General features: G+C 40.3%; 2 protein-coding genes across 6 annotated transcripts in view; both read right to left on the bottom strand.

Moving 5' to 3' along the window:
• The window catches only part of SLC25A22 (solute carrier family 25 member 22), a 73,971-nt gene extending 72,533 nt beyond the window's left edge, over window positions 1-1,438 (bottom strand). Inside the window, exon 1 of one of the 2 annotated variants that reach the window (XM_025169801.2) lies at window positions 1,223-1,438. The gene's annotated coding sequence lies outside the window, so the exon portion shown is untranslated. The remainder of the gene's footprint in view (window positions 1-1,222) is intronic. The other variant, XM_088146092.1, reaches the window with a different exon arrangement.
• Window positions 1,439-9,539: 8,101 nt separating this feature from the next.
• The window catches only part of PIDD1 (p53-induced death domain protein 1), a 28,292-nt gene continuing 17,173 nt past the window's right edge, over window positions 9,540-20,658 (bottom strand). For 3 of the 4 annotated variants that reach the window (XM_088146089.1, XM_007433174.3, XM_088146090.1), the window contains 4 exons: window positions 19,823-19,941; window positions 18,465-18,572; window positions 14,913-15,118; window positions 9,540-13,722 (listed from right to left, as the gene is read on the bottom strand). In XM_088146089.1, the coding sequence (XP_088002215.1) occupies window positions 13,485-13,722; window positions 14,913-15,118; window positions 18,465-18,572; window positions 19,823-19,941 (671 nt within the window). In that variant the 3' untranslated portion in view covers window positions 9,540-13,484. The remainder of the gene's footprint in view (window positions 13,723-14,912; window positions 15,119-18,464; window positions 18,573-19,822; window positions 19,942-20,658) is intronic. The other variant, XM_088146091.1, reaches the window with a different exon arrangement.

The following is a 20,658-nucleotide window of genomic DNA, read 5'->3' as shown; positions in this document are numbered from 1 at the left end:
TCTGGCAGGGAATAATCCAATTTTTCAATGGGCTTAAATTCTGTTACCTTTTTTCATCCCTACAGGCTTCGAGATTTGTGAATGCATATTTAAACTATACTCCACCCCTCAAATGTTAAACACAAGAAACAAGAGTCACACTGAAAAAGAAAAATAACACATTTTAGAATGTGGGTAGATAACTAAGAAGCCACATCTGAAAGGTCAGAGGACAGCTTAGGCTCCCAACCTACATGATACCTTGGCAGTAAGCCCCACTGAACTTTGGATATAGTGCTGAGTAAACACTAAAATCAGACTTTCAAACACTGCAGGATGAAGCAGCAGAAATTGGCAAGGTTTTTATACCCACTACTCTCTTCAGCCTCCATGTTTACTGCACCTCCTCCTCCTCCTCCTTTACTGTCAAGTCTTTTCTGATACTCCTTTCTGCCCATGTCTCCCAAACAAAAGCATTAAAAAACAACAACAACCAATCACAACCCCAAATACAAGTTGCTATGGGGGGCAGCCACCCAAATATGCTGCGAACTACAGTTCAACTCTTACTCTCCCCTTTGATGAAGTGGCAGACCAACTTAGCAGGAGGTCACCAGCTGGGAGAAGACTGGAGGAAGAGCATCACTGTCATAGTATTCTTGGGAGGATATTATGGAAATACCAAGGAGAGAGAAAACTCCCAGCTCCCCACAGCTTGGGGACAACGCCGAGCCTCATTCAAACTTTCCCGTTTCTCCAAGGAAGCCGCATTTTTGCTGAAAGGAAGTCAGAATGCCGTAAGGACAGGGACCCTGCCGGCCTCCCGGGCCAGGAGGGGCATGATGCAACAGATAGGGGGGAGGAGGGGATCTCTCCGGTGGAGCGCCGAGAGAAGCCGCCCTTCCTCACGCCGTTCTGGATTAAGAGGGGAGTTCGCGTAGGCGCCAGCGCTTCATCCGGCTGCTTCATTCTGCGAGTCTGCAGGAGGGAAGGACGCAAGCGAGAAATGTGGGTGGGTGGGTGAGCCCCGCCGGCTTGCAAGTTACGCGCTGCAACGGGCAGGAAGGGGCTGCAACCAACCCCGCCGCGCTCGCAAATCACGAACGGAATGGATCGGCGGAACAATTGCGGGCGCTCCTCCGCCCGTCCTTGAGCCGAGCGAGGGATCTGCACGACGCCCAGCCTCCCCAGGCAGTTCACCTGCATCAAAGAAAGAGGGGTGAAAGGCGGCGGCAACACTCACCGAGCGACCAAGCCGTTGGGGTGCTACGCTGCCCGCCTCTGCCTGGAAACTGCCGAGAAGCCACCCGTCCTCCTGGGTTATGTGTCGCTTTGCTTCCCTCCCTCTACTCCGGCTTTTCCTTCAAGTGGTACAGACCAGGATGTCCGTAGAGTTTTTGCTCCAGCTCCAGCTCACGCGCCGCCTTCGGTGGCTGGCGGGAATCGCAGCGCCTGTCGCTGCCGGCTCTCCCCGTTACGCACGATGGTTCGCGGCCCCCAGAGAGCTCACGTGAAGCCGGCCGCGTCAGAGCTCGCCCTCGCCCTCGCCCTCGCCGGACCCGCGCCGCTCTTCGCCCCTGCTCCCGTCGCGGCACACGCTTCCTGAGCTGAGGTCAGAGGCATCTCCCTGCCAGAGCACATTAGCGCAAGCCTCTCGCTTCCAGAAGGTCGTCGAGGTCTAATCGAGGAAGAGCAGAAATTTGGCCTTCGCCAGCACCGGCTACTAACAAAGGGATTTGGCAAAAAATACCACGGAGACATATTCAGATCTGGAAAGCGCGTGGTACGGAAAAAATTAATCATACAGTACCATGCAAAGGCCACTTGGGAGTGAGGTCCCTTTGCAATGGATGGATATTTCTTTGGGAGAAAACCTGCACAGGATTAGGCTGCATTTGTCAGTCTGTGATACTGAAAAATCCGTCCATCCATCCATCCATCCATCCATCCATCCAAAGCCTCACTTCCCATAGCAGTCATTTACCTCTTTCATTGTTTTTAATTTTAATTCCATTTACGTGACTTGCATTTTTAAAAATTCCAATCAAAGGAGCCTACGCTCTCTCTTCTTCTTTGAATGTCAACCCATTCTTTGCTCTCACTATGTCCTTTCCAGGTATCTTTTTCCCTGGATATACTATACGTATTATAGTATATCTTTCGTTCAACCTCATTTCTTGGGGCAATCAATCTTCTATGCAGTTTTTCTCTTCCACATTCTCTTTCAGCAATTCTTTCCATTAAGCATCCATTGTCATACTTTCCAATAGTGTAACGTGACACACTTCAGTACAATTTTTTTTTCATTCTGTACCAGGAAACTTCTACATATTCACTCTTTATGTTCACTTTCCATTCTATAAAGAGACAAATCTATCTTCTAATTCTCTTTAATGCAGGACTCATGCTTTCTCTTTGTGCAGTCACTATACTATTTATTCTAGTTCCTTTTATTTTCCTTTCATGTCATTTTTTCCCTCAAGAATCACTCTTGACACAGTCAAAAAATGTGTTCCGTGTTCAGAACTTCTCATTGCTCTTGTGTCCTTTGCTAATTCTCTCAGTCTTCTATCATAAACTATCAGATCAGTCATACTTTTAGATTCACTTCTTGACCATGTGTGTGAAAGAAGTGAGTTATGTTTAAACCATATACTAGAAACAAATATATGTTTTTCTGAGCAGATATTCACACCAAATAATGATTTCTATTCATTCCTGAGTATGAATGACCCAGTTGACACTTTTTCTCCACTGCTGTCGTCATGTTCCCACCTACCTATTCCTATCACCTATTACTGTAGAATAATTCCACCTTCTTGATTGCGTTCATTCAGAATGTTGCACAATTTTCCCCAAAACTCTTCCCTGGTTCTTCCATTATCATCTTTCATTGAAGTATAACATGCAAATGTAAGCTCAGCAGGAACTGAGTTTGAAAATACTCATTCCCTGCTGATGAAGCTTTCTCTCAAAGAGACTGGCGTTTTCACCACAACTGTTACCAACTTATAAATTCCTGCTTTCCTCCACACCCACAACAATCTAGATGCTAACTGTTCATCTTTTCTGACATACATTTCAGAATTAAACCAACACAATTGCATAATTTAACCAACATCTTCACTTTCCTACATGTATTGATGTATATAAACATTGCAGAATTTTGGGCCAACTTCATTAACATGTATTACTTCCTTCCCTCTCCTTTGTTTCACAAACACCCAACATATCTGTTTTCCTACTATTTAATTATTTAACTTGTGCTCTTTTATCATTTCCTATTCTTAATTCCACATCACAATCTTCCTCACCAGATAGGCCCTTAGATAACAACCTCCACTACCAATCATATCTTTGGTCAACCAGGTCATCCTTTCAAATGACAGTTTTTAGTAAGAGGAGATGATGACCAAATTACTAGCCTTAACTGTACCTCTATCGCATGCAGCTGTCCTTGCTAACGGTCCGTTTGGCACATTCTAGCCAATGTTCCACAAATATAACCAAAGTCCAGTTTCATTCCAACCTTTCTCATGTTGTTCTAGGCAAGCCAGGATATCTAATCTAGAGACTATACTGAAAATCAACACATTGTTCCCCACATTCTATCACACATGCAATATAGTGACACACACTCAGAATAAGAAATGTGCAGATAAAATATTAATAAAGGAACAGAACCAGGTTAAAGTACACTTAATTGAAACTTAGAAGATTTTAAGGGATCTTCTGGAGATAGTACAGTGGGGCAAAAAAGTATTTAATCAGCCACCAATTGTGCAAGTTCTCCCACTTAAAAAGATGAGAGAGGCCTGTAATTTTCATCATAGGTATACCTCAACTATGAGAGACAAAATGGGGGGAAAATCCAGAAAATCACATTGTCTGATTTTTAAAGAATTTATTTGCAAATCATGGTGGAAAATAAGTATTTGGTCACCTACAAACAAGCAAGATGTCTGGCTCTCACAGACCTGTAACTACTTCTTTAAGAGGCTCCTCTGTCCTCCACTTGTTACCTGTAGTAATGGCACCTGTTTGACCTTGTTATCAGTATAAAAGACACCTGTCCACAACCTCAAACAGTCACACTCCAAACTCCACTATGGCCAAGACCAAAGAGCTGTTGAAGGACACCAGAAACAAAATTGTAGACCTGCACCAGGCTGGGAAGACTGAATCTGCAATAGGCAAGCAGCTTGGTGTGAAGAAATCAACTGTGAGAGCAAGAATTAGAAAATGGAAGACATACAAGACCACTGATAATCTCCCTTGATCTGGGGCTCCATCCAAGATCTCACCCCGTGGGGTCAAAATGATCACAAGAACGGTGAGCAAAAATCCCAGAACCACACGGGGGGACCTAGTGAATGACCTGCAGAGAGCTGGGACCAAAGTAACAAAGGCTACCATCAGTAACACACTACGCCGCCAGGGACTCAAATCCTGCAGTGCCAGACGTGTCCCCCTGCTTAAGCCAGTACATGTCTGGGCCCGTCTGAAGTTTGCTAGAGAGCATTTGGACGATCCAGAAGAGGAGTGGGAGAATGTCATATGGTCAGATGAAACCAAAGTAGAATGTTTTGGTCTAAACTCAACTCGTCATGTTTGGAGGAGAGAGAATGCTGAGTTGCATCCAAAGAACACCATACCTACTGTGAAGCATGGGGGTGGAAACATCATGCTTTGAGGCTGTTTTTCTGCAAAGGGACCAGGATGACTGATCCGTGTAAAGGAAAGAATGAATGGGGCCATGTATCGTGAGATTTTGAGTGAACACCTCCTTCCATCAGCAAGGGCACTGAAGATGAAACGTGGCTGGGTCTTTCAGCATGACAATGATCCCAAACACACTGCCCGGGCAACGAAGGAGTGGCTTCGTAAGAAGCATTTCAAGGTCCTGGAGTGGCCTAGCCAGTCTCCAGATCTCAACCCCATGGAAAACCTTTGGAGGGTGTTGAAAGTCTGTGTTGCCCAGTGACAGCCCCAAAACATCACTGCTCTAGAAGAGATCTGCGTGGAGGAATGGGCCAAAATACCAGCAACAGTGTGTGAAAACCTTGTGAAGACATACAGAAAACGTTTGACCTCTGTCATTGCCAACAAAGGATATATAACAAAGTGTTGAGATGAACTTTTGATATTGACCAAATACTTATTTTCTGCTGATGATTTGCAAATAAATTCTTTAAAAATCAGACAATGTGATTTTCTGGATTTTTTCCCCCATTTTGTCTCTCATAGTTGAGGTATAGCTATGATGAAAATTACAGGCCTCTCTCATCTTTTTAAGTGGGAGAACTCGCACAATTGGTGGCTGACTAAATACTTTTTTGCCTCACTGTATGTGAAGTGATTGATTGATACTTCTTATTGCTCAAGGCACTCCAGAATTGGAAAATCTCCTTACCTCCCTGTTTGGATGGCAGCCATTATCATCAACCAACAACATGTTTTGGAATTAAGCTGCATGGGTAGGAAGAATACCCATTAAGAATATGCAAATACAAAATTAGGCTGCAATATGTTTATACATTTGGCAAGACCAAATTCAAGGTGAAGTCAAAAGGTTAAAGATCAGGAATCCTAAGGATATATATGCCATTTACAATCTGTCACATGTAAACTTCGGGATAAAACACTGATTATTATTCAGATGGGCTCCTCAAACATTATGATTAGCACCTCTACCTTTCCAAAACTCAGTGCTGTCCAACTGCATTGGACTTCAGAAACTTCCACTGTAGTAGTGGTGCAGACCCCAGTTAGAGAATGGAAGTCAGCAGTGTCTAGAGGACCAGGTGAGGAAAGGCTGAGTTGATGTATTTTGCACAGTCCAAAGGCAGTCAGACTTCTAAGATAAAAAAGGATTATTCTGTGGCCTTATATTTATTTCAGAATACAAATAGTTTCTGGGTAACACAAGATTTTAGAAATCCAAACATCAACATAATATGTTCCTACCAACTTGGAGACATGGAGGAGGAGCGAGGTAGCTTTTGATTTTCACATAATTCTTCCACAAGATAGATAAGCCTCAATGCAGAAGAAGTATTGGCAGACAAAATAAATACATATTTTGGATAAATAGCATGGTGGAAATAGATATTGACAATGCCATGCAGTCTTAAGATGGTGATTCAGGAAGTACTTTGCAGACTACAGCTGCAACCTGGTACACCCCTAATAAAGCATGACCTATTAAAGAATGTGACTTGACAAGCTGCTCTCCTATCTCCTGAATAAGAATATGCGGGATTCATATTCTTCCAGCAAACTATAATCCTTTGCTAAATTACAGCTAACTAATTTTAATTTTCCATTGTTGATATTTTATTTTTAGTGTTGTAAATCACTTAGTGATTGCTGCCTTACATCCAATTTGGAAATGTAAATAATAACAATTGCTAAGCAATATCTTAGTGTTTATATTCCTCTACTATAGTGTAGATACATTTTTCCTATTCAGTTGGTAAGAAAAGAAATCAGACCAAAAGGAACATCTGTTGCAAAAGCCAAATAAAAGCAGGTTGTTGCCTGAGCAAAATTGTTTTTGTTTGTTTATTAAATTTAGAAAGCCAACCAACTCCATGGAGACTCTGGGTAGCATACAAATTAAAAACAGTAATAATAATAAAACTAAGAAAGAATGATGTACATCCAAAGGAAAACATTCACACTAGCATGTAAAATCCTGTAAAAGGTTTGCCACCTACCCTAACCCAAAGCCTGGGAAAGAACCAGGTTTTCAAGGACCTTTTAAACAACATCAGGGTGGGGACCTATGGATCTCTGGGGGGATACTGTTCCAGAAGGCAGATGTTGCAACAGAAAAGTCACGCTTCCTGGGTCCTGACAGATGACTGACATTGATTGATGGGACTCAAAGCACAGCCATTTTGTCGGATTGTACAGTATCGTCACTCCTGCAAATCAGGGTTCTTTGCATCCAAAGCAAAGAAAATCCTAAACACACTCTCTTGCTTTCTGATGGCAGCAGTGGTGGTGGTGGTATCATCCTTTCAAGACATCTAATATCAGCTGGTTAAAGTTGCCTAAAGGCAGCTTCAGCCCCACCAGGCCACCTGCTACAGGGGAAGATATGTCCAGCCAGCTAGCTAGGCCAAGAGCAAACCCTCTTTGCTACAGCAGTTCCCACCTCTACCATACTGCTTGTGGCTGCTACGTACAACTGCTATCCTACCCTTGGGAAAGCTTTCCCACCCCATTCCTGTGCTAATACACTAGGACTCATTGGCAATTCCCAACACCCTTTTCTCCCCCTTCTTACTAAGCCACCCACCTATCCTATATAATAATTATTTAAAAGTTATTCTCATAATCTATTAAAGAGCTAGCCTATGAAAAGCAATAAAAAGTACAAAAACATGGCGCTTGGTGTTTCAGTGAAACTTAAAGCAATACCAGAATCTGCTACGCTAGTTTGATTGCAGCTGATCAGGAAACAACAAACAGGAAAGAAATCAAGCCTTGTAGACAGCGGCAGCGTTTGCATTTCAGACACATTGTCCATGCTGTTGAGAGCAGCTTCAATCCTGCAGGCAGCAAAGAGGTTCACTTCTCCTTTTCTTTTTTTTAAAAGGAAAGAACTCATGTTCAGGCAACACTGGTTGTTACCAAGGTTTCCTGTTCAAAGTGGGTTTTTTTATCTTTTAGAACAGGAAAGAGTGCATACTGAAATCATGCCATATGAAAGCATGCTTAAAAACTGACAGGAAGATAAAACTGGGAAAAATGATGTCTGGCAATTGTGCCTAAATTTTTTGCCAGAGCAGAAGAGCACCAAATGTGTGGTTCTCCCAACGTGTCTCACTTGTGGTCATTATTGAAGAGCTTGACAATATCAATATATAGGGGGGGAAAGGAGGGGGGAGCATACGGTGGATCCATTTGTATTTGTTGGGTAATGCTTTGATGCTAAGAGCGCTTTCCCATAGGATAGTCTTCTCTATTCTTGTGCTCTTTAGATCTGTTAGGATCGCAGTTCCTAGAATTCTCTAGCCAGCTGATCTCTGAATTGCAGACCTAATGCATTTAGAAGGCTCCAGGGTGGAAAAGTATTATAAAGTTACACTTGGGGGGCCATATTAGATATTAGATACTGATAATAAGTATCTTAATTAAAGAGCTTATGTAAAAGGATTTCTGAATGAAGACTAGCATGTCCTAGGAGACACAATAAGAAGAGACAGGTTCTATTGAGGTTTTCTTTACAATCTCAAAATAGAAGTCAGATGTACAACAGCAGCCCGTAAATTTGTTTAGGATACCGGTACTGGAACTCACACACAAATCCTTTTATATAAAACTTTCCTCTTTGCCCCAAATGTTGATTTTAGGAACCCAATTCAAGAAGGAAAAAAGCTTCTTTCCACATTTGGAAAAGTATACACTTGTGTTGACTTAACACAGGTTATCTGAAGATCTATAGGCAAATCCAGATCTACCTTCTGCCCAGCTCTGATATATAAAAGATACTACAAAACTCTGTCCTTGCTAGGAAAAACAGGTAAGACAAGCAAGACCCACTTCTATAACAGTATAAATATTATTTGTATTCTCAATTCAACGAAGATGTAATTTTTCCCTCAAATCTTCATTTTTACCATTATTTTATTATATTTATAAAATTCCTATACTGCTTTAAAATTGACTCTCCAAATACAGTAAAATAAAAATACATTAAAGCATAAACACTAACACGATCAAAATACATCCAATATTATATTAACCAAACTTTATAATATGCCAACCAGCTTCCAGAAGGCCCTTTAGAAAATGTGTTAATTGACATCAGCAAATTAATAGCTCAAGATGACCAGGAAGATTTAGGTAAATGTTGCCCTGAAAATACACGAGAGACAATTTGTAAGGTCACAGATAAGGGCAGCATTTTCCAATACACTTTGTTGCTTTGTGTGTAGTTGATCTGGCATGGAAACTAGCGTTTAAATGTTACTCTCAGTAAAATAAAATTGAATTACGATGGCCAATGTTAAAATAACCACTTGTTTTCCAACTGGAAGAAGACATCCATATTGTAATTGTATATACTGCAAAATATTATTCTTCAGAGTCTGTGACCTATAAATGATTTTAAACAATGTTTCTACAGCTTCATCAGTTACCCAGCACCAAAAAGGTTAATTAATCTTTGCCAATTAATTAAATTGCTTTTGCTTTAAAGCAACTATCAAAGCACAATTCAACCTGTTACATAAAAGGTGGACTAAAGTAATATAATCTATTCTACTCTTATCTCTGTGCCAAAATACTTCATGTTCTTTATTGCATGTTGACGGACACCTTGTCCTGGCCAAAAAATCAGATTGACTCAAGCTGTGTTCTCTTTTCTTGGCAAGGAGACCTTTGGAGCAGCCCTGCTGCCACCTACCGTAAATCAGGCTGTGTGTGAAGCCAGCATTTTTGTCTTAAATCTACACAGCTAATAATAGCCAAAAATCAGGAGTATGGTATGCCTTTTCAGACAAACACATTTTATTAAAATTTACTAAAAAATCACTTCTATCCTGTAAAGTTCAGTAGGCTTGAAAGGAAAATATTCAAAACTGCAGAGGAATCCAAGTACACAGAAGAGAAATAAATGATACACAGCACACAAATTCAGAATATTTGTATTACTTAGAAAGACCGCAGAATTTATTTCTTTGCAAAGAATGACTGTGGTACAAAATGGGGACATCTTATTTTGAAAGCAGTTTGCAAACCACTTTGCAACCTTCAGCATGCTACCTGGTACTGACTACCACCATCTTCAATTGTCTGGGGCTAAGAGCAATAGGCACAACTTTGACACATTTCATTACACCAACCTACATTATTAGGTTACATAAGAATAAACAAAATTCTATGTATTACAAATAAAGGCAATATGCCCTGTTTAATCTCTCCAGAACTGGAGTACCAAACTTAAAGATTTCTCTAATACAGTACTTACGAATTTTTGAGTTACAAACTTTCACCAATATGAACAAACCTGTCCGCAACTCTAACCTAGAAGGTGGGAGGGCGGGAGAAGGTGGGAAAGGGTTAGTTTACATGTGCATGTTTTTTATACTTGGTTGGACTTACAAACAAAATGGATTTACAAGCAGCCTCTTGGAGCATAACCTGTTTATAAACAGAGGACTGTCTGTACAGACAAGCATAAAAATCATACACCAAAACGAGAGGGAAAAGAGGTATTTGACAATTAAATCTCAAAAGTAGTTATTTTTGGTAGGGCCACAGAAGGAATAATTAATAGGACTCCAATCCAGAAAGTTTGATGTGTTTCAATTCCATTCTAAGTAGACATTAAAATGGAAACGTATCATTCCTCGTGCTTAAATGTAAACCCCATCTCTTCAACTACATGAAGAATGCAGGAGTAACAACCCCCTTGTCAACTCCTATTAAGATGGGAGGGAGCAAAGCACTTAAGTTCTTGTTAGAAGAGAGATGAAGGGTTAGCAAGACCAAGAAAAATCCATCCAGTTGGTGCTTATTTAATTCTGGTCCATTGTAAAAATGAACATCTCAAACACTGAATAAAGTACCGCAGCTTTCTAAATAGGGAAAACTTCCTTTATCAGCATCTGCAGAAAATATCAAACAGCTTTACATCCTGGGTATTTACTCAGAGACATCACAATTTTTTAAATAGCACTTACAATCAAATAGTGCAGCTCTGAAACTGCTGACAGGACATGAGGATTAAAAAGTAGAAATACATTTACAAAAGACATTTGTTTTTGCGAAAAGGATCATCTGTGTCAGTTTGATCAGAACTGGCTTGATGGTTTACAGCAAGAATGATCAAGCTACTTCCAGTTCCTAGGACAGTTTTAAGATGACCAGTATTTAAAAAGAACAATGAAAAATTGTTCACTTTATATGAGGACAGATACTAAAGGGGAGCTGAGACTGAGAGGATGGGGGATGAAAAGAGGATGGCAAGAAAAGAGAAGCAAAGGCTGAAGGGTAAGAGTGGAGAGGTGGTAAATAGAAAGTTGCCTTCCTATTTCTGAGAGCAATGACACAGAATGATTAGAAACCTGCTTCCTACTATCAGGATCAACCTTCAACAGCAGTAACAACTAGATTTTTTTCCATTTAGTCTGTTATAATAAAATTATTTTTTTTTAAATCTGCACAATTCTAAATTTAACCTTTCCTTTTATAAGCAATAAAAATCTAGCAATAAAAATCTAGCCAATCTAGCTAAAAGTGCATAAAGTGATGGAGGAACAAAAATGTTTGGAGAAACATCTAAAAAAAAAACCTAAACAAAAATTGTCCTAGTGATCAGATGACTTTGACCACAGCTATGATTATGTCTTAGCTAGCCAAGATAAATGAGTGTGGAACCACCTGGAATAATCTGCCCTGGATCTGACATATTACATTGGTTATGATTTGCTTTAACAACAGCCTACTGAGTAACTTAAAATGACTGGGATCATTTATTATGCTAAGCCATAAATTACAATTTAGAAATCACAATGGTTAAGTTTTAAACTTCATGCTAAGTCACAAACAGAATATCCTTCAATGCTCTTCCTTTTTCCTGCAAATACCTGAAGAAAAAATAGATTAAGTGCAAAATAAAATGGAAGAATGATTCAATTTTATGGGTGCCAAAATCCGCTTTCCTTTGTTCAGATGATAACATCCAAAAGGATGAAACAGAATGCAGGAGACCACTATGTTAAATCACAACAGCGGAGCCCTAGTTTAAGACTGTGTTTTAGAAACTCTGCTGTGAGATTCCCCATCACAGTATCAGTCAAAGAACCGCTATCTACCCAGGAGAGGAAGGAGCCAAAGTCTTAGTACAGTGTCTTTTCTTAACACAAAAAAATAAGAGGTCCTGCAAAGTCCAAGTGCTGAAGTAAAGCCAAGGATCACACCAAGCAACAGTTCAAAACTGGGCAGTGGGCAGTTTGTTTCTAAAACTGCATCTTCCTTCAGACAGACCAGCCAAACCACTTTAAAACTTGAGAGACTCAGAAGTTCTACCCACAAGGAACAAACCAACCAGCAAAAAAGAAACTCTTAGAGTCCATAGAAAATATTGTGTACTAGCCTGCCTTATGTATCTTAAGGTCATTTTTGCCCTACAAGAAAATAGAGAGAACTTTAGTAAAACTTCATTGGGGGTCTATCCCAGGTGAACTTGCAAATGGCTGCTTACAAGTATCTAGTAAAAGCCAATGGTGGCACAGAAACATGGCTAGTTGGCAGCAAAACACTAAAGAGAAGAATTTTTTTTTTTTTTTTGTCTGCGCTCAGTCATTGCTGACCCTGCAGTGACTGCTTGGACGAGTCCTTGCAGTTTTCAAGGCAACTGTTTTCGGAAGTGGTTTGCCAGAGCCTCCTTCCTAGGGCAGAGCCCAGCTGGCAAGCGCAGGAGGTGGGGTTTCTGTTGCTTCGCGCCCTTTTCGGGCGCGCGCGGTTTTTCGCGCTTACCGGCAACTGCTTCCAACTCCTTTTTTGCAAGCCACTGCCAGCATTTTTCCTCCCACCGGCGTGAGAGTCCCCATTTATCTACTCACGTAAGTTTTCGAACTGTTGGGTTGACAGGAACTGGGGAGGAAACAGGAGCTCACCCTGTTTAACGCGAAGGCTGGACTCGAACCGCCGAAGCGTCGACCATTTCTGGCCGGCAACTTTCAGCGTCATTAAGCCGCTGCGCCACCGCGTCCCCCTAAAGAGAAGAATTGGACAGTACCAATTCTTGAAGAAGAAATAGCCTGGATTTGATTAATCCTGGTTATCTGACTAATCCATAATTGGTTGGATTAATACAAAACACTAATCTACACATTCTGGTTTCCAACAAAACTGAACAAATTACATTATGGCTTAGCATCGTGTGTGAACTGGATAATGCTAATTAAAGGGTGAGGTTTAGAAAGCATGATAGTAGCTCCAACTCCTTTTCTAAAGCCAAGAGAGACGTGAAGAAGTAAATCCACAGCCCAAAGGATTCAGGGTAAATCTGATACCAGAGAAGAGCTGTGTGTTTCTCACATTGTAAACTCAGAGGCTCAAAGACATCTGAACTCATGTACCAGGACAGAATACAAGAGCATTTTAGTCCAGTCCTTCTCTGACAAACAACTCTATTCCTTTGTCTTGGCACTATATTACAATTTTTTTCCCCTTACAGAGATAGTGTTATTATAGATTAATGCCACCAATACAGCAACACTTAGAATTCAGCATGATTGTATTTCACAGCTTCCTAGAACTTCAGTGCACCATCCAGAGTCTCAGTCAGCCATTTCCATTCCAGGAGCCCCAAGTATGAGTGTGTGGGAGCTCAATGAAAGCTCAAGCATTTCTACATCGTATGAAGGACTAGAAACTTAATATCAATGGCCTTAGCTCTTGTAATGGCCAGAAACACCTCAGCTGTTAGGTTTTTGTGCAGTCTCAGCATTCAAGGTAAAAAGGTGACATTCCTTTGTCAGCAATTATCCCAAAACAATAGCAGAATCTTCTGTGCTACTTTTCCGGTCCAGGCCCACCCTCCGGATGGACTCAGTATATTTCTGCCTTCCCAGTCCAATAATGGCAGTGATCTCATCAGCTATGTCTTGGCGGCCACTATCCTCCATGGCTGTAATCAGCTTGTCTACGCAGTTTGGGTTCTTTTCATTTTGCTGAGCCCAGGAGAAGAGCATATCTAGGATCTGAGTATGGAGATCTTCCCTAGGGAGAAAAAGACAACAGTGAAGAAATAGGTTTGCATCACAAATAACCATCCTAGGGAAGTCCCATTCACTTTAAGCATCAATATCATATCTTTCAATATGTTCCAGGCAATTTAGATAATAAGGCATAAAATGATTGCATGTGAAAAAGTAATAAGCAACAGCTCATTAATTTCAGCAGCAATCCACTCTAATGTTTTCTGGATAGGAAAAGCATCCTTATGACATGAGGACAAAGGTAGTAGAGCAACCTAAACTTATTCTTATGCTAAATCCAGCAGCATCCAAGGGGCAAGGAAGCTACAATACTAGTGCTTATGGGGGGCATGTAAATCCCACAGGTTGTACTTGCATGAAATATTAACTGCAAGGATTGGTTAACAATTGCATGCATGCCACCATGTTAGCTCTTTAAGTCAGGTTTGCTGTTTACCATGCCATGTGGACTTGAAAGAGCCCTAGCATCCTTTTTGTACCCAAGATTTGGCATAAATTATAAACTCTGGTTTCTAAGCATCCAAAGTAGTGGATGTTCAGGTCTGCACCTCATTTTAAATTACATACACAAGCTAGAGAACTATGCAAGGTGTTTTTTTAATTAAATAAATCAAATACATTATTTAGGTGAAATGTTAAAACTAATTGTTAAATGTATTCATCATACACTTTTGGGGTACAAGAACTGGGGTTATTCTTCCATTCAACCATTACAATATTTCTTCCATCAAATGAAGGTATTGAGTCCATGCAGTGAGGAACAGTAATAGATCCAGCAGGTTTCCTGGTGATCCTTGGGGAGCTTCCCAGCAATCTGGAGAGCATTTCTGTGGGGTGCCTTGTTGACTACTGGAATACAAAGGAAACCAGGATACTTGACTGGATCATCCCTGAGCAGCCTTTCTCTGCCAGCTGACCCGTGTAGCCCCTTAGTTTACTGAAGAGCTCTGGGAAATAAAGTGAGTAAAGAGGTACCTGGAGTAATGCCATGTAAAGTTTAGTTGGTATCTGGCATTCAGACAAATGTCATAAATAATAAACAAGAAACAAACATATAGGATTCCTGAATGGTACAGCAATTCCAAGGAAAAAGAAAAAAAAAATCATCATACTAGATACGGATGGGGATGTAGGCAGCTGGATTATCAATGCTCCAAGTCCTGTATTAATTTTGGTCCTTTCACTTCTCACCTGTTATTGTACTGTATGCGCTCTATCTGCTGATAGGACAATCCCAGGTTTAAACCAATGGTTCTCCATTCAGCTCCTATGCGCCCAGCAATGCCAAGTAGATTGGACTGTGTCAAGTAGCCAGTTTCAGCATTCCCCAAATTCAGAGGAGGAAGAGAGAAGCCATCTGGAGTTGTGGGCTGCTTGTTCACCTGAGTTTTCAATTTCTGGTGGAACAGAAGGTAACAGAAGTTATGTTATTCATGACATATGTTACAAAACATGACTGACTGTCCACCTTGGATCTTGAATCAGAGAGAACCTATTGCCCCTCCAGATAATTGATTCTCATGTTGAACTGGTCTTAGCATGAAGTTTCTTGTGTCCTCAACTAAGTTTTAATTGAAATCTAGCCTCATCATTTAAATTCAGTTGATCTAACCTTTCCGAGACCCGGATACTGCCGTGTTATGCATATTGACTCAGAATTAATTTCAGGTAAGTGTATAAAATATTGCAATCCAACCATCTTCAATATACAATTATGATCAATTTTCTTGTCAAGTGAATGAAAGATCCCATTCTGCACTGAGTCATGGAAAAAAACTAACTGGCTGGGTGTGTTCTAGACATTTTTTCAACTACCCCAGATTTAGAGAAAGGCATTCTTTCCCTACTTGGAAAAGGCTCCAAGATTTGTTGGACTTCAACATCCATCATCTTGATCACAGACATTGCTGACTGGGACATTTATCTAATCTTGTTTTTGCTTCTGATTTTATAATTAGGAAAAATAAGCAACTTTTGCTGTTAGTAATTTAGCTTTTGTGCTAATATAGCGTGTTCCTTGTTCAGAGGTACATCTTATTTAAAGTGTAAGGGAGGAACGTTTCTACTCACTAATATTAACCAGTTCTTCAAAAAGAGCGTAGAGAACAATACATTCCTTCAGCTGGAACACAGTCCTCTGGCCTGCCTTAGATGAATTACATATAAAGTAAAAATTAAAATGGTATTTGACTTCATATACAAAAAGTAGGGATTATACTAAAAGGAAAAACCATAAAGGCACAAATTGGTTCACCATGAATTCTGGGAAACTTATATGAACTCATACACACGAGGTGATTTAGATACCGTCTTGTTAAGGTCCTATCAGCCTGAGCCAGAGAGAGACTTGAGTAACGATGCGTTATAAAACTCTCCTGGTCAGAAGTTATCTAAAATCTGTTGAAGGGTCAATCTGTCATACAAGGTCAAAAATATACTTAAAGTTTTGCTTATTGGTTTATGGTTAATAATTAAAGGTGGTATCTTTTGTGTTACGGAAAGCATAAAAATCTGAACTGGATTCATGTATGTTGTGGTAGTAAAGGCTGATGCGTATGTTATGGTAAGAAGGTAGCAGTAAACTTTGAATTAGGAATGGGCAATAAAGGGCACTGATTTGGAATATTTATCTAAATGAAAGGTAGGCGTCTTCTTGCTTACATCTAATCTCTTAGGAATGTTATGAGCAATGAAATGGCCTGGACTATGAGTTTATATTAAATATATAGTATAATTATTATAATTATATGACATAGTTGCTATTAAAATATGAGTGTGTTCCTGTTTATAAATTAGACAGTACCCTTACCATCAGGAGTGCATAGCTGTGAGCTGAAATATCTTAATATTTGGGACTTAGGAAAGTTTTCCTCTATAAAACAAGCTATTTTAGAAAAACTCCATTAAACCATTATTACATAGTATATCTGCACATTATGCTTTATTATAAATTATCTGTTAAAGAGAACAATGGATTAAAACATGCTTCCCTTACTGAACCAAATGAGCCCAACAACAACTTTGGCGCATTCTTTATTGGAAGTATATGAATTGTTTATAGATTATTAACTGGCAGCCAAAAGCTTTTTAAATAATGGAATTACTTTACTAAACATACACAGCCAACCTAATGAATGTTTCAGAGACTGTACAGACTATCCTTGTGTAGCTTTTAGCCAGGTGGCACTCCTACTTTAGAAAATGTCTCAAGAGCCAACCATCCAGCTCTAATGTACAAATTATTCTTAATAGTCTACCTTCCCACATATTTTATTTCCAGTTATGTAAAATATTTTATATGACTTTATAAAGCTGATAGCACAAACAATACAAATGTAAGTACAAATCACTAAAACAGGAAAGCCCTTTTCTGTTTCACTACAATGTCTTTAAAAATCAGCAATTATTAAAACAATCAACCAATAATTCTATATTCTCTCTGATACACTGTTCACTAATGCCATCATCATGATTAAAAAGATATTTCATGAAAGAGTAACCGCATAAGATTGAATTATCTGCTTGCTTGTTTCACATGGCTGTGTGAGTAACTAACATTTTCTCTGCTGGACCCCAGCAGAAAAATGGCAGGCCAGGCTGGAGAAATAATATGAATGTGAGATTTAGCTGTGCAGTCCAACAGGCACCACTATAACAATGTGCCAACTAGACATAGAAATCAGATGAGCATATTCTCCAGACAATCTGTACTGTGTCTTAACAGCGAGGGTGCTCTTGATAAGTATCAAGGATCTGGCATCAAAAAGTTAGCATTGAACTGTACATACTTCTCAGAAAAATAGCTTTATCTGGCTGGCTGTAGCTTTATCTGGCTGGGATATTGCAGGAATACAGGTGGTCCTCAACTTACTACCACAATTGGAACTGGAACTTCCATCGCTAAGCAATGTGGTCGTTAAGTGAGTCACGCCTGATTTTACAACCGTTTTTGCCACGATCGTTAAGCATATCTGGCTTCCCCAATTGACTTTGCTTGTTGGAAATCTCCTGGGAAGGTTGCAAATGACAGTTCTACAACCCTGGGATGCTGCAACCATTGTAAATACACGACGGTTGCCAAGCGCCTGAATTTTGATCATGTGATCGTGGGGAATGGTGTGATGGTTGTAAGTGCGAGGACTGGCCACAGGTCACTTTTTCAGTGCTGCTGTAACTTCAAACGGTTGTTAAACAAATGGTTGTAAGTCAAGGACTACCTGTATAAATATAATATGATAAACATCCACTGCTTAACAGAACTGCACCTCCTCTCATCCTTTCAAAATATATAGAGAACTCTCCCTTTTTTCTGCTTGGTTAATCTTGACCAAGCTGGTTCTGCCACAGTATCAGATGCCTTTTGCTCCATGTCACTTGCACACCATTGGGGTTGCTGCCTTCCTTGCTGGCCTTGTTCCAATGAATTTACACAGGCCAATCTGAAGCAATGAAGCAGATCCAGGGCTGAATGCAGAGAAGTGAGTGTAGCACTCCTCTTACGTAGCAGGGCTCTCCTTTCCACTCTTCCCTCCTGCTACATAAGAGGAGTGCTACACTTGGTCTCAAGGGTCAAGAAGGGGACTGGAAAACCAGCAAGATGTAGGGTGACTACCTTACATAAGCAAAAGCGGTCCATGCAAGACACTTTCTGATCCAATCCAGCCAGCAAGGCTGGGGAAAAAAGAAGAGCAATCCAAGCTGCCGCATTTATCTATTTTTCTCTGTGAAGAGTACAGCACTTACAGGCAACTTGATTGGTAATGTGGCTAGCCAATGAGAGTCGGGACCCTTCCTCCTCCTTGCAATCTCTTCAGGAATGTTCTCAGGAACAGCTCCTCGATAAAAGGAAACCTTCAAAAAGAGATCAGCTTTAGGCAGGTTTGCAAGAACCACAGCTGGCTGAGACTTTGGTGTTCTATCATTTGGGAGGTTACTTACTTATGCATTTATTTACAGAGGTTCCTTGTGTAATCTGCATTCTCAGTGCCATGTGAAGCATCAGATAAGTGCAAAGCAAATCGCCCAGCCTGTCATATTATTCCTTGCTTACTAGCAAACCAATAGAAGGCTGTTCTGTTGAGGATTATTGCTATGTTCTTGGTTACCTGGGATTTGCTACGCTCATTCTTTTGCCCCCTCTGTTTTTGTACCTTCGAGTCACCCTTGCAGTTTTCTTGGCAAGGTTTTTCAGAAGTGGTTTGCCATTGCCTGCTTCCTAGGGCTGAGAGAGAGTGACTGGCCCAAGATCACCCAGCTGGTTTTGTGTCTAAGGTGTGACTAGAACTCATGGTCTCCTGGTTTCTATCCTGGTGCCTTAACCACTACACCAAACTGGCTCTCTTCTTTTGCCCCTGCAAACTGTGAATTTGTAAGTTCTAGTTCTATCTATGCATAATGATGCAACTAAATCTATATCTACTTCCTTATTTAGAAAAAGTTAAATACATATACAGTATATCAAATATAAAGACAAGGTTCACACATCAGCCACAATTTGCTTACTGTGCTTGACTGAATAAGCGGTAATCAGCTGTGTTCATGCAGACATGAAGCCAAAAGCAAACAAACCAAGTTATGATCACTGCAATGTGTAAAGCTAGTTATAGTCTGCCAAGTAGCTCAAAAGGGCTTGCTTAGCAAATGTACCCCATCAATTCTGCATGTACGCAAGATCTGAGGTTTTACAGCCATTTAATATTTGAAGGAATGAAGCTATCTGGTATACAAGAGAAAGTAATAATATTACTGAGAACCAGAAGACAGCATCCCAGGCTGTAGAATTTTTGACACAAAACCTGCACAGTTGGAACATATCTCCTTAAAAAGATACTTTAAAAAAACCCTGAGGTATGGTGACTTAGGGTTAAACTGTGAACATCAGCCATCCATGAAGTACATTCTGCAAAAATAATTGGGAATAGCATTTATTATAATCAAATGTATACACACATCTTTTGAATTATGGAATCAGAGAAGATAAATAGCTATGTCATTGAATTTAGACACAATGAGGAAAAGGAACTCATTTGCTAATATACATTGATTAAGGTACAAACTGTTATGGGAAGTTTTACTCTGGACAGGAGGAGAAACATATGTACCTGCCCTTTCACAGCCTTGCTTTTTCTGTCCACTTCAGAGGTAATGTAGACTTCCTTCACATTTTTCAAATGAGAGAAAAAATTGAACGAAATCCTTCCATCAACGCAGTCTGGGCGGTCTGAAATAAGTTTGAGAAAACAGCTTTATTGGATTGGCTTAAATCACAATTTTATAAAATAGCTCCCTGCAGCTAGGTTCTCCAAATGGGGTGGAACACAACTTCTGAAATTCTCAGCTGCCATTGCACCAGGTTTGGGAAGGCAGTTCGGAAGACTAAGCTTCTTTTAGACACCTTTATCCCAACCAGAAACCAAGTTTTGGAACTAAGTCATTTTAACTTTCCTTTTTCCCATCCTCAGACTCAAAGTGAGTTGTAAATTTTGCCATTCATTGGTAAACCACATGGTTTGGATACAAAGGATCCCACATTCACTCCTCAAATGATCACTTTAAGGATCCTGTTAAGGAGGCAAAGAGAGCCACTGTCAGTTAAAGGCCTTTTTACATTAATTTAATGGGCCCTGCATCCTAGGACTCTGCCTTTGATCTCCTTTCAAGCACCTGAGAGTGCATATATAACATCCAGCTGCAATAGCTGAAAGCAGCTGCATCTTTTCTTGGGAAATTCAGAAAAGGAATTTCCTCAGTATGGTTAAACTAGAAATTAGGAAATAGCCCCAGGGCAGAGGAGGGACTTCTACAGTCAGATGCAGGAGAACTTCACATTTCCTGCTTTGCACATATTATAGACCTCACTATGATACCGTGTAATTTGGGCTTAAGATGCATCCAGGTTCCGCCTGTGCGACCGATGCTGCCTTTTGGATATACTCTT

Source organism: Python bivittatus, unplaced genomic scaffold (genome assembly GCF_059951505.1).
Source record: "Python bivittatus isolate LINGU-HERP-01145 unplaced genomic scaffold, Pbiv_v1 ctg000480_np1212, whole genome shotgun sequence".
NCBI lineage: Eukaryota > Metazoa > Chordata > Lepidosauria > Squamata > Pythonidae > Python > Python bivittatus.
The sequence above is the reverse complement of the archived record's forward strand: the minus strand, read 5'-3'. Positions and strand labels throughout refer to the sequence as shown.